General features: G+C 50.0%; 1 protein-coding gene across 3 annotated transcripts; it reads left to right on the top strand.

Annotated features, from left to right (window-relative positions):
• Positions 1 to 470: 470 nt before the first annotated feature.
• On the top strand, positions 471 to 4,278 carry ZBTB25 (zinc finger and BTB domain containing 25). 3 transcript variants are annotated; one of them, XM_074869039.1, is made up of 3 exons: positions 471 to 590; positions 1,242 to 1,423; positions 2,623 to 4,278. In XM_074869039.1, exons 2-3 carry the CDS (start codon positions 1,251 to 1,253, stop codon positions 3,758 to 3,760), a joined length of 1,311 nt encoding a protein of 436 aa, XP_074725140.1. In that variant the 5' UTR covers positions 471 to 590; positions 1,242 to 1,250; the 3' UTR covers positions 3,761 to 4,278. The 3 variants fall into 3 exon arrangements, with proteins under 3 accessions (XP_074725140.1, XP_074725138.1, XP_074725137.1); XM_074869037.1 differs by lacking the exon at positions 471 to 590 and adding an exon at positions 831 to 1,160; XM_074869036.1 differs by lacking the exon at positions 471 to 590 and having other exon boundaries at positions 831 to 1,423.
• Positions 4,279 to 14,188: the final 9,910 nt, after the last annotated feature.

The raw sequence follows: 14,188 nt of genomic DNA, 5'->3' as shown, positions 1-14,188 counted from the left end.
GCACTTAGGCCACAGACAGTGGTGAAAAAGCCAGATTGTATCTTCATGTCCATTTCCATGAGCAGGCAGAGCGGGGAGGTGCCTGTTACAGAGGATTTTTCTGTTTAAAAAAAATAAAAATCAAACAACAACAACAAAACCCCCTTACACCAAGAACTGAGGAGCTCAGCAGATGACGCTGCCACGGGGCAACTGAAGAAGCAAAGCCCGCCAGCCCGGGGTGAGCTCTCCGGCAGCCCAGAGGAAAACAACCCCCCGCAAAAATCCCACCCGGGGCTGAACGCGGTCCCTCCCTCGGGGGCTGCGGGCGCGCAGCGCAGCGCCCACCTCAACGCCGGGCCGCGCAGCAGCCGCGCAGCAACCGCGCAGGGGCCGCGCTCCCTTCTTTCAGGCCAAGGGGGGGAGGCAGCGCGCTCAGCCCAGCCCAGCCCGGCTCAGCTCAGCCCAGCTCAGTTTAGTTTAGCTCCGTCCGCCTCGGCCCCCACCGGCGGCGGCAGGAAGCGCGGGGGGGGCAGCGCCCACCCCATCCGCCGGGCTGGCAGCGGGGGCGGGCGGTGCCGAGCCGCGCTCAGCGCTGCGCTTCCGCGGGGGTAAGCGGCTGCGCGGGCGCGGGGGAGCCGCGGGGGGCCGGGCTGAGCCGGGAGGGGAGGGGAGGGGAGGGGAGGGGAGGGGAGGGCGCTGGTTATGCTTCCAGGGGAGGCTGCGCTCACCGCCTCCCACTGCTGCTCCCCCCCCCCCCCCATTCCCCGCGCAATAATTTTCAGCTGAAACAATAGCAAATATCAGCATTTATTTGCAAAGGGGCCGCTGGCGGGGCGGGGCGGGCCGGCACAACGGGGGCTTTGTTGGGTGGCACAGGGCTCCCTCTGTGCGCGGAGCGGTGGCGAGCGCGGGGCGGGAGAAAACACGAGCCGAGGGCTGAGCCAAAACGCGAGCGAGGTTTAAAGTTAGTGCTTTACCCCACGGGGAGTAGTTGATTTGTAGCAGAAACGGCTCTGCGTGTAGCTGGCACAGCGAAAAGTCCCGGATAGATTTTGAGCTCATTGAACGTGGGTTTGGGTGGTCTCGGTAGGAGAAATTATTAACTCGGGGTGCAGGGACCGTCTGGAGGAGGGAAGAGGCCCTGCGAGGCCCTGCTCCGTGCCGGGCTTGTGTCCGTGGTGAGAAACCCACCTCTGAGCCTTCGGGAGCTGGGGGATTTCCTCCTGAACATGCTGAACATCTCGTTCCCTTGCTCTCAGGCACACGCCATGGATACGACCGGCCACAGCGTCCTCCTCCTCCAGCAGCTGAACATGCAGCGGGAGTTTGGTTTTCTGTGTGACTGCACAGTTGCCATTGGAGATGTTTACTTCAAAGCCCACAGAGCGGTGCTCGCTGCTTTTTCAAACTATTTTAAGATGATATTTATTCATCAGACGAGGTAAGGACACACAGCTCTCCTACCTTTTAACCGCTCGGCTCAACTTTCTGCTTCTTCCCCTTTCTAAAGGTATTAAAGTCTAAAAGAGCGTAAGTGGGGATGTCAGATGGCCTGGGATTATTTTCCTAACCCAGCACATGCCTTGGCTCTTAAACATTCCTAGTCCAGAATGTGCTGTCCTTTAAAACCACCCTCTTAGTCAGCGTACGCCAACATCAGGCCCCGCATTTTGGAGATGAGACATTTGTGTAACCAGAGAAAATAAACCTGTAAGTACCACAGTCCTCCTGCAGTGAGACCCTCCCAGATTTGCAGTCTAGGGATACCCAGGTACCTCCTGCCCACACACAGCGTGTCCATTGCTTTGCACTAACTTGTAGGCAAGCTTGCTGGGTGGGACTGTCCCTTCTGGCAGGATCCATGGGCTTGAAGCAATCGAGAAGCCGTAGCCTTATCACAGCTCTGCGCTTCAGCCCCTTGCAGATAAGGGCCGAGACTGAGATAATGGGTTCATTTCAAGCTGCTGTTCAGATGCTTCACCCGGCTGGGCCAGAAGCGGTTCTGCAGGTATAACGACGGCGGTGCCAAGGTCTAATCTCGCCTCTGACCTGGAGCTTGCTGCTTGTAATCGATTAAACCCTTCTCCATTCCCTTTCCTCTTTGAGGGTCGTGGCCCCCAGAACCTCTGCAAGATAATCGCTGGCCATCGGCCACGTAGCCCTTCGGCTGGAAGTGAGAAGATCAGTTAACTTCCTTTCCAATAGGTGTTGTTGACTGACACTTAAGTGCAAAGCTCATAAAGATTACGCAGTAGCGACAGCTGAATTTATATTACTTAAACACACAAATATTCTTTGCCTCGTATTATCGGAGTGGCACACACCGGTGATGTGCAGCTTGTGTGGCATCGCTGTGGTGCCGTGCGTGCGAGTGACGGGGTGACCGGGAGCTGCCACTCTTGCCGTCCCTGGCTGCGGCTGTGCGCACGGTCCTTATAATCACAGGGATAAATACACGCTCAGGCACTTTGCTGTGTAAACTTCTGCAGGTCTTGGCGGGGAGCACTGCTCCTGAGCTGGGAGGCAGGCAGCAGCGCACACGCTCCAACAGCAAACGGCAGCACAAATGAATGGTCAGGTAATGGATCAGAACTGTAATTTGGGAGCCCTGTATGTTCTTAATCATCTGTCTTGTTGCAGCGAATGCATAAAGATTCAGCCTACAGACATCCAGCCTGACATATTTAGTTACTTGTTGCATATCATGTACACTGGGAAGGGACCAAAGCAGACCGTCAGCCAGAGCCGACTGGAGGAGGGCATCCGCTTTCTCCACGCGGACCACCTCTCCCACATCGCGATCGAGATGAACCAAGTGTTCTCCCCAGAGCCGGTCCAGTCATCAAACTTGTACGGGATCCAGATCTCGACTGCGCACAAACCGGTGAAGGAACGCCTGGGAGTGAAGGAGAGTCTGCCCAAGGCGGGCAGCAGGTCTGCTGCCCAGGGTGACCACCCGCAGCTGCAGCTCTCTCTGGCCATTGGCCTGGACGACAGCTCCCTGGACCAGCAGGTCGCTCGCCCCTCTGCTCAGCCCCCTGCTCTCACCAAGCCGGCAGAAGAGCGTCCGAAGCTCTCTGTCTCCATAAAGCAGGAGAGGTGCGACTCAGAGCCCCTGGTGTCCCAGAGCTGCACCCCTCCTTCTCCAGAGGTAGCCAGCTCCATCTTTGCTAAGGCCAGCCTCAAGGTGCACTTGTGTCACTACTGCGGGGAGCGGTTTGACTCCCGGGGGGGCCTGCGACAGCACTTGCACACCCACGTCTCGGGCTCGCTGCCGTTCGGCGTGCCGGCCTCCATCCTGGAGAGCAGTGACCTGGGGGAGGTGCAGCCTCTGGCTGAGGACAGGGAGGCTGGGGATGGCCACCGGCTCGGAGCCTTCCTCCTCAAGGAGGATGAGCATCCGCTGGAGCATCCGGGCTGCAGCGACCTGGAGCCTCTACAGATCGGCCAGCTCTCCCTCATCTCCAAGGACCGTGAGCCGGTGGAGTTGAACTGTAACTTTTCTTTCTCAAGAAAGAGAAAAATCAGTTGCACCATCTGTGGCCGCACGTTTTTCCGGAAGAGCCAGCTGCTCGAACACATGTACACACATAGGGGGAAACAGCACAAATATGGCCGCTGCCAGCGGCTGGAGAGCCCCGTGACCCCCAGGTTTCATCCTTACTGTGACAGCGAGAGCGTGGGGAAGAGCTCCAGCTTATCCCAAGACCACTTAGATGAATGTATACTGGAGTCGGATCTCATCCAAGAAAGCGTTGATACAATCCTGGTAGAGTAGTTCTCCCCCTGTGTACTCTTTAGATGCTGAAACTCTGGATATTTTGGCATTTTCCGCTTAGTAAGCGGCTGCTCTCTGCAGCTGATTTTCTTCAAGCTCCATTCCCGTCGCCTCTGAGATAACTGTGAAGAACTGCATACTTCAATTTGTGTACTTGCTTTTTTACTTCTCTTAACTTTTAAACTCAAGCTAATTCCCATCTAAGTCCTTCTTGGAAGCCTCCATGTAACTCAGTTACATTTTTCGTAAATGTGAACTTACTCCTGCTCTGCTTTACTAGAGTTAAGACTGTATTGCTGGGTGTGAGGTTTAAGCATCGTCTAGTACACTGTGCAGTGCCTAGGACTGTTTGTATCCTGTAGAATTGCTCTTCTGAACCTAGATGGAGGGAAATGTAGAGGGAAATATGTATTGTGTTTCCCAAACAGTTTGTTTTTAATTAAAATAAATATCTCAAGGAGATGAATCCTGAAGTTCGTGTTGTATAACTGCAGTTAATAAATCTCTGCATAAATACATGCGGGAGCCACCAGGCTGGTCTTTTCGAGGGAGCTGGCGGCGTTGATGTAGGGGTGGTAACCTTCACTTTGACAAGCCCTGGAGTCCTTGTCAGTACAATCTTTTAAATTTACTTTTAGACTCAAGGGGTTTGCATGTGTTTTTCCTCATTCCTACTCCTCCCTCGCAAACCGCTACTGCATGAGCCGAGACAAGTTTTGATGCCCCTCTAAGACCACGTCCCACTATTGGACCATTTTCTCTGCAAGGACGAATGACCTAAGTCTACAGGATTAAGTACAACACACGGATTTTCTCAGTGAAAATTATTTCTGATTCTATAAACAGCTTAGAGCAAATACATTCTTAAATATTGCAATCTATATATTTGCTAAGAGCAAACATATAACGTGTTATTTCTTCTCTGCTTGTGGAGCCACCATAAAGTGGTAAAATGCCAACTTTTTGCCTTTCATTTGTCATTACTTGATACCTGAAGAGTAGTAACTTACCCAAGAGGGGTTTAAAACTGTACGTGTTCTTCTTGGATTTGTATTTTGTCCCTCTAGTTTTTCACCTGAGATACTCCAGGCTTCCTACCATATGGTCTCCAACCCACCGCTCAAGAGACGCTCTTAATGAGAAGTCCCCAAAGAGGCGCACAAAGTTTTTACAGCACAGAGGTTTCTTTTGCAGTGAAGAGCAAAAGCCTTGTGAGCTGCTCCCGTAATCTCATTACCCAGTTTTTGAGAAGCTGGAGGCTCCCTGCCAGTCCTGGTGGAGTTGAGTCATTGCCTTCGGAAAGGGGGAGCCTGAACAATGGTGAGAACAGTTTATTGTCAAAATGCCTGCTCCAAAGCTCTTTGTAGTCAGGACCCTTGAGCTCTCTTTGAAACTGTCCTGGAGCAAGAGCTGCAATTAAATCGCTGCCGAATTAAAAGACCATCTGAGGTCTTTGTAAGGGCGGCTGCTGCTTCTCCTGGGCAGGGAGCTGCACACTCCAGGGGATGGATTGGCCACTGAGGGCTGCCAAACTGTGTTTTAAGACAAAGGGGAAAAACAAACAGCCTCTGAGCCTGCCCAGATGATGTTACAAAATGCACGCTGCGGTTTGGTGTGTGCATGTCTGCTAGACTGAGTGCTCCTCGCTGTGTGTACCCATTAAAGCTGCTCTGGCGTGAATGCATTTAACTCTGCTTAAAAAGCCTTTCTTTAAAACAAGCAAACAAACAAAACCCTGCTGACATCCAGGCCTGCAAATGCTGCATCTGAGCACGGAGCAATTCAGAGGGAGCATTTCCTAGAAGAGAGCCTTCTGCGTCCCTGCCGGCCTAATAGCATCAGCTAAATCACATCCGGCACAGACTGCTTATAACTGGGGCAAACGCCCTCCGGCTTCCACTGACCTCTATATCTACATGATGGTTAAAAAAAAAAAAGTAGTATTTTATAGTCATTCCCTATTTGTGTGTGACACTTCACCGAGTGGGCTGGCTTCTCCGGGTGCTGCTTGCTTCACCCGGGTTCCTACATTTGATTTAAGAACAGAGAGGAGTGTCTGCTGGGTTGGGTATAGCTGTAGAGAAGAACTAAAAGTGGGTTTTCAGACTATTTGGTCAGTAGGTGAGCAGCTTGGAACTTCTGCTAGATGTCTGAACTAATTGATATTGAAAGTCAAATGGCCCTTGATGTCTCTGCAAAGACAACTGGGCGGTGGTGACAGAGCTCACTGTTGGGGCAGCAGGGGGGGACAGCAAGCAACAGTGCCGAAGGCATCTCTGGGACATGCTGCTCATCTTCAGTTTGTTTTGTTCACTTCTTGACCATTAAAAGGGAGCTTGAATAAAAACTATGAACTCAGGGAAAAGATCTAAATGTCCTAATCAGCTATATGTGCGTATGTGTTGTAGGAGTGACTCCGTTGAACTGACTACAAATACATCAGTAAAGCTGAAATCATACGGAAATCAGCGCTGTGTTCATGCACATCTTCAGTATGTCTTTGAAAAGTTACAACTAAGCATTTTTTTTTATCGTCACACCCCGTTTTAGGGTAAGCTTTGCGGTACTGAACATCTGTGACATCAAACATCTGCAAAAGGCATTTTTTGCATCATTTGCAATACAAGAAATGCATTTTCAGCAGTTTTCTGCTGCAAACAAAGTGCTGTTATAATTAAAGCAGTAGAAAAAGCTCGAGACAGAAGTCGTCAGCTCCGAGTTACGTTAACTTGAAAACATCATTCTCTCTAAGTCTTATGAATAGAAAATAATTTTAGAAGGCCATTACGTTTGCTAAGCCAGGGCAGCAGCTGCTCCTGGATACCTCATAAGAATTTTTTTTCCTGCATGTAGAAGACACTTGCATTACTGAGTGCTTAACCTTTATGCTGGTGCATGCTTGAAAATCTGCCTGACTTGCACAGCTGGGCTTGGCAAATACTCATTTCTTGTGTTGTTTTTTTTTTTTTGTGAAAACATAACAGGATTTGTCACAGTGTGCAGAATAATGATACTGGTGATTCCTTCCAGATATCAGCGATTGGTTGATAGATGCACGTGGGCTTAGACAAAGACAGCCCCAGGGTGGTGATACTTGAAGGCTGGAAGTCAAAAAGCTCCAGGGGATCCCCAGAGCTTTGCCCTGTGCTGCGAAGGGATCCCAGTGTCAAGGGTGCAGAGCCGACAAACCACAGGCATTGAGGTGCCTTGTCTGGGGGCTCTGCAGCTCATGCTTTATGAAAAAATGGGAAGATTGGGGCTCAGACCCTTGCCAAAGTTCAGTAGCGTGAGCAGACTCCTCAGCCAGCTCATGTTAACCTCTGAAATGCCAGTAAGTGCTGCAGTGGCTGCCATCACTTCCACATGTATCTGGGTGCTGGCCTGAATATGCTGCCTGTAGGTTATCTGGCTCAACGACCACAGCATGCTAAACAATTTAGAGATAGGTATTTTGAAATATTTTTAGTGCTCTGACGCTGAACAGGCCGGGTCCAGCAGGGGCCATGTTTCTTGGGCTGCTTAGGGTGCAGTAAAGGGTGTGGAATAAAGGGTATTTATCCCTCCCTTGCAGCATGGGGTCTAGTTATTTTACTGAGACACTTGCTTTTCACCACCTGCAGTGCTGGCTGGAGATGCTGTTTGGTAGCACTTGTGCAATGAAAGCGTTAGGCTGAACTTCTCCTGCATTACTGATGCCAGAGGAGCAAGACGTCAATGCCTGTTACTTGCACAAGTCGTCCTTAAAAGGTAAGCCATCCCCTCAAAACATTCACCTGCAGATGCTTGGGTTTTAACTCTTCCACCTTGAATTTTTGGGTGGCTGGGGGAGAGCGATGCCAGCACTTGCCTCATGGCTGCCCAGGAGGTGATGCTGATGTCTGGGTCATGCTTGCCCCATCTCCACGCAGGATAAAAAAATCTTTCAGCTCATTTTACCTTCTGCACGGACTGGTTACAACACGTGTCTCCAGCCATCTGGCTACACCAGCCATTCGGGCAGGCTCTTCGCTCGCATGTCATCTGTCAAATCACTGCAAAATCAAGTGGCAGCAGCATACAGGGGGTGCAGAAGGGCTGACAGACTGTCCGTGGGTGCAACACCCCTCACCAGAGGGGTTTGGGACATTTGTGCATGCTGCGAAGGTTAAAAAGGGAAAAGAAATTTGCTGTCAGGAGGTAAACCTGAAGCAGTGAGCACTGCAGTTAAAACCCTGAAATGCAGCTATCACGAGCTTTCCAGAAAGAGTGTAATGCTGATACTGAGTAGTTTTCTACTATTTTGGAGGCAGAAGGTATAAATCCCATGTAAGCGAAGCCTTCAGAAGTGCAGTGAAAAGTGATCTCAGCAGATGCAATTCAGCATCATTAAATGGGACCATGAGCTATCAGTGGCCAAGGCGAGAGGTTTGTTCTTGGCTTGTCAAAGCCCTCCCATGACACTCTGCCAACAGCAGTTCTTGCCATACCACTGCAATCATCTTCAGCTTCACTGTTCAATAAACTCCAGCCTTTTCTTTCCCCCTCTTGCCATGGTATACCAAAAAGGACCGAGTGGGCTTTCCAGCAGTCCAGCACTAGGAAAACATATTCTGAGCAATAAGAAATCAAGAGGAAATAGGTAATGAGGATGAATCTGCCCTAAATTACATTCCAGTTAGATATTTACAACAGGAGCTGTGTCAGGACTGAATTCCCCGAGACGCAATCGCAGCATTTACTGGATTTGCATGTTTCATTAAGAAAAAGTAATGACACAACTTCAAAAGCAGCCTAAGAGAGGAAGTCTTTCCACTAACTATGCTAAACCAGACGCTGTGCCCTCAGAACAAAGGCGCAGCAAAGCTCAAAACCTGGTCTGCTGAATTAGGTTGGTTTTCACCTGAGCTGAGATGCCCCTGGGAAGCTCTGCAGGGCCTTGGGCAGTATGGGCAGCCCACGTGTGGCTTTACCCTCCTGAGATGCATAGGGTGATGCTGCTAAAGGCTTCCAGTGGCAGTCGGGCAAATTTTAGTTCATGTTCACCCTCCTGTTACTGGGAGAAACGGCGTAAGAAAACATTGTGTAAAGCCCTCTCTCCCTCCTGGTGCTGGATTTGCAACCCACTGGTTGTAGGATGTAAAGCCAGCTATAGGCAGCAGGACAGGGAACCCAGGGCCGCGAGCCATCGGGGGTGATGCAGGGGAAGAAACCTCACAGTAGGCAGAAGCGTGGTGCCACCCGTCGAGCCAGGCCTCCGTGGGGCCAGTGCCAGCGCTGGGCTTGTAGCCCTGCCAAGCTCCGGCCGAAAGCGCTGCCATGGCGGGGGTGGATGCTGATGCTCAGCGTCCCCGCAGCCATCCCGGGAGGGACCCGCTGGGGCAGCGGTCGCCTCTGCCACCCCGCAGCAACGCCAGACCCAGCAGAGCAGGCTCCAAAGCCTGTCATTAGGAGCCGAGCATCCCCTACCAGCCTCTGTTTATCCCGGCGGTGTGGCTATGAGCCGCTTACTCATTGCTTTAATGAGCAGGGTGCAGGTGTGCATTCCTGTTGTGCCTGTTGCACACGCCTGCCGGCCCTGCACTGGCGAGCCAGCCGGTCCCCCAGCCCGCTGCGTCGTGCCCGCAGGCTTGCAGCTGCTCAACAAGCTTCAGGGAGATCCAGGCCGAGAGGCTTTCCACGCTTCGGCCTTCCCTGCCTTGCTCCAGCTAGCTAACTAAATGCAAATTCAGTTGCAGGCTGTCTGGGCTGCGACGAAGCGCCGTGCAGCGTCCGCCCGCGCTGCAACGACAACGCCCGACGCCTTTGTGCAGCGGCAGTCTGGGGGAGCTTTTGGCAGGCAGAAAGCAAGTGGCTGAGGCTGCTGTCAGGAGCAAGGGGATGCATCGCTCCTCCTCCCCGGTGGGGATGCTCCGAAGCGCCGTAGGAGGTCGGAGTACTTGCGCTTCCCACCCAGCTGCCATCTCACCAGTCTCACATCACACGGAGCTGTCACGGCACTGAGCCTTGACGCATCGGCACCTCAGCCTCGTGTCTTCATTAAAATGGCAAACAGGGAGAGCAAGCGTGACACGAATGACTTGTTAGAGTGCAGAGACGACATCCGTCTCAAGATTACAATTTGTTCTCTGGGACAACAGCAAAGTGATGCTCAGTGTGTCCTTGCACCGGTAAGGACGTGGCGCTGGAAGGGTGGCACCTGCAAGGACACTGGTATCTGCAGAAGGGACCCTGCTGGGGCACCCACCTTGACAGGGAGGTGTCTCCTCTTCCAGATTAAAGAGGTTTGAAAGGATGATCTCTGCTAGGTCTAACTCAAGGACCGATGGTGTGACTGCCAGTCAGCTCTAGCTGCAGATGATGCTTTCATCTTAGCAATCTGAATTGCAAAACGTGTTTTCCTAACGTCTCCCTTCCTTTTGTATCCAGCATGTTTGTCAGTTTTTATGTAACAAACCTATTTTAAAATGCTGGGTTTGAGTATTTTAGCTGAAATCCACTTTCTAGCTAAATGGACTTTTACCCCACTGCAGAAAAATCCCGTTATTTAGCACAGAAGCACTGTGCTCTTCACAATTCTCTGCAAAAAAGAAAGAAATGTGAAAGTTGTGCCTCCTAAAAAACTGTTAACTTATATTGTTGCTTAAATAACTGTATAAGAAATAACATCCTCCGATTATTTTTTTTTTAAAAAATCACATTTAATGTAAAGATTTTATCCGGTTGCAAATGAAAGTATCTCATTATATTAATACCACTGAACAAGAGCTAACAACAACTACTTCTCTGTGAAATAAAACTGCGGCTGTAAAATAATATTAAAGCAAATTATTTAAATCAATCTGTTCTCTTGGAGCATTTAATTGTTTTGAGTTACTCGTGTTGAAACCCTGTGTCTGTAGGATAGACAGTATTAGGGCTTCACTGCACCTAACGTGTGGGTCCATCAGCAAGCAGGGTATGGATTCCATCCATCCATCCATCCATCCATCCATCCATCCATCCATCCGCCAATTCCAAGCACAGAATAGGATTCCTGTATATTTCACGAGTTTACTTAATTTCTTATATGCATTTGTGAAAAAGCTTGTGGATTTTAATTTTTATACGTAGGCACACATATGAAAATGTCCATCATTTATGCAGGGACAGCACCTTAAATTCAAACACTAGATTCCTGGCTGTTGTAGATTTGGTCCTTTGAAGTGTATGGAGCTGCAGTGACCTTCAACAGCTGGAGATCTGGCCCTAAGCAGCCTGCGCATTTCTAATACACTTCTGGTCTCCCACAGCAGAAAAGAAAATGCAATATTTGTTTGTGCCATCATTGTCTACCAGCAACTTCCAGAAGGAACTTTTTAGCGCATACACTTGTTTTCTGCTGGGCTCAGTGCTGACATAACAGAAAAGCTTTTTATCCCCCTGGAAGCATTCCTGGGCATGAGTTATATTATTTAAATGCTCTATTCTTTGCTGCTAATATGAAGAAGCTGTGTGAAATGACAATATTCAAAATGACATGGCAAAGCAGAGATAGGGGACTTGTTGAGTATAAAGCTGAACTGTCCCTGCTGAGAGAAGCGCTGGAAACATCTGGGAGAAAAGCAGCAGTACAGGCCATGGGGTGAGCAGAAGAACCAAATAATTCGTTAAGATGCTGCTGCAAAGCAACCACTTCCATAATTCAGAGGGGCAGCAAGCAACAAACTCCTGGATAAGGAGCCAGGTGGCCCAAAAGCAATCTGAACAGGGCTATAAGAAACCACGATAATGTATTATTCCGGTTCATTTCAGGTGTTGGTGAGGAATGCGGTGCTAAAGACAGGTCACCCTTGAGTGCTCTGGCACAGCCAGGCAGTCACGTCCTCACGGGTTTCCTGGCTGGTACTCCTTCACAATAACAAATTTATCAATCCTTCTCCAAAAGAATAAATACTGTATTAATGTTCAACTCTCTAATCATAATGAAGGAGTAGAGGGTCTTAATTAAGTCATTAGCGGCTGCTATGAGTCTGTATTTTCTTCTGTAAACCTGAAAGAATAAATAGTATTAATACTATTAAAAACGTATAACTTTTTTTTTCCATATTTCCTGTGTGTTAGAAAGTGCCTTGAGAAATTACATGAAAGATGTTATGCCAAAAAAAAAATATTAGGATGTGGGGCCCATTTGAGCATTTACAGAAAGTGCCGAAGCACCAAACTTGCTGCTCCTCTTCCCGAGGTGCCAGCCTCACCTCGGACCCTGTCACCAGGACCGTGTGCCTGGAAATAGCAACCCCGAGCCTTGGGAGCAGAAAGCATGCACCAGCGGCTCGCAGAGAAAACCAAACCTCCTGCGTGGGCTCGGCAAGAGCCGTGCCACTCCACGCACAGCGAGGTTTGACCCTTGTCCATCTGCAGAGCCTCAAATATTTTCCTCTGGCTGCCTCGGGCATCCGATATGGAATTTAACTGTCGGGCAGCAGGATGGCTTTTCACACCCACTGGAGACTTGTGATCCTTCACAAATATCTTATAGCAGTCCCTGGGCAGTCAGGACTCTGCGGTGGAAATGACTGGCCAGCAACTGAAAGGAAACCTTATAAAAAGAGCACAGAAGGAGCAAACCGCCAAAGAATTCAGGTCTGCTACCAACTTTACGATTTCATTCTGCTCACCATACAGCTCCCTGAAAAAGCCAGACACACAGAGCAGCACCGTGAGTTTATCCTTTCATGTATAAAATCTCTCCATAGCTGCCTACTCAATCACAAGGCCAGAAAACAACAGGTACGTTCAACTTTAATGAAATAATTGTCAGTTATATGTACAGCTATAACAGAAGGAAAAGCAGCTACAGAAAGGATGCAAACACAACCCTGGACGTGGAGCAACAGTCGCAGGGGCCGGGCTGGACCAAAACATTTCTGCCATTCTCCTCCTCTTTTGAAGATGTGTTTCACCTAAAGGCAAATACTGAAATAGATGAAATCCCCCCAAAACTGCTTAGCAAGCTAACAGAAGATGACAGCCTGGCCCTGCAGGGTCATTCTGTGTTTCTTTACTAGAGCCTGGACATCCTCCTCCGCAGCTGACACCAGTGGGGCCCTACAGAGATGCTCCAGCCCTTTGCTTGGCTCCGGCCTGCCACGGTGCCTGGTGTAATCCCATAAGCAACCTCCAGCATCAGCATGGCCCTTCTCAGGGTGCTACAGCAGCTCCAAAGGTACCTATAAAAGTCCTTAAAAAGTCCCTTTCAAAGCTATGGCAAAATACCTGGAAGGACCAGTATGAAGTACAAAGCCATTAAAATTGTACACACTGTATTATCGATATCTGATAACTTATTAAATAAATTCACAGAAAAAGAAGACACTTCTTTTTAACATTCTGATTTTTCTTAAGTTTTACTTGCACAGAAATAAGCTGTGACACTCAGTGCTCACAGTCCTCTCGTAACGATGGAGATGCTTTATCAAAGTTTAAAATGTGGTTGCGCACCAGGTACTAGGAGAGTTTACAGCCCTTGTATCTCAACAGGAATCCAAATCCTACACTGGGAAGGGAAATCTCAGTGTACCGCCTATGGTCAGTGAGCAACTGCCAAGCGAGGCTGCTATTTCTGTATCGGCTGAGAAATACGCAGGAGAATTTTCTCAGAAGAACAGGCTGACTTGCCTGCAGCTGTACGTAAATCCCAGCCACGCAGATGCCATCCCAAATTATTAAAAGGCCCCTTTCTCTGGAGGGCTGGCAGTTAGAGGCGATGCTTTACACACACGCCACGCTGGTGCAAACTCCCTCGGAGCAGGGCAGCTCGGGGGTTTTGATGGCGATTGGCCTGTCTGGGCATTTTACAGCCACATCCCCCGGCCCTCATGTCTAAATTTTTTCCCTGAGGACTTTGGTAAGATTGCTCCAGCATTTCCCTGCATGTTTCCGAGCAAGCTACGTGGCGTGCCGGAGCCAGCCAGAGCCTGGCAGTGAGCGAGCTGGGCGTAATGCACAATCTCCCACGGGATGCCCGGGCTCGCTGAAGCCAGGCAGGCGTTGCAGCGAGGGGGGAGCTGAGCGGGACAGGCTGCCGCCAGCGCCCAGGGACGCCAGCAGCTCTCACACCAAATCAAAGCAATTCCAGCGCCCGCAGCACATCGCAGCTACCCAAACTATGGCAACACCGAGGCAATAGTTGACTGCTAACACGCATGCAGCTCACTGCTATTTATATCGCATGCCATATATAAAAAATATGCTGCATCCGAGGACAGCTTCACCACGATATCGTGACTGGGATGGAGGAAGGTGAAAGAAGGAGAAGGGCTGCCTGCAGCAGGCACGTTCCTGCCCAGCCTGTGCCTTGACGCCGCTGGGAATTTTGCCCGTTGGCATTTGCACAGCCCCGGGTCAGCAAGGAGAGCGGCTGATGCTGTGCTTTAACTTGTCTGGAAATGCACAGGCTGCTTGTGACAG

Source organism: Strix uralensis, chromosome 4, assembly GCF_047716275.1.
Source record: "Strix uralensis isolate ZFMK-TIS-50842 chromosome 4, bStrUra1, whole genome shotgun sequence".
Taxonomy (NCBI): Eukaryota; Metazoa; Chordata; class Aves; order Strigiformes; family Strigidae; genus Strix; species Strix uralensis.
The sequence above is the reverse complement of the archived record's forward strand: the minus strand, read 5'-3'. Positions and strand labels throughout refer to the sequence as shown.

Coding starts and splice junctions, on each gene's coding strand:
- ZBTB25 (XM_074869036.1), top strand. CDS start 1,212: ATGCTGAACATCTCGTTCCCTTGCTCTCAGGCACACGCCATGGATACG. Junction 1,424..2,622: donor ATATTTATTCATCAGACGAG/GTAAGGACACAC, acceptor GTCTTGTTGCAG/CGAATGCATAAAGATTCAGC.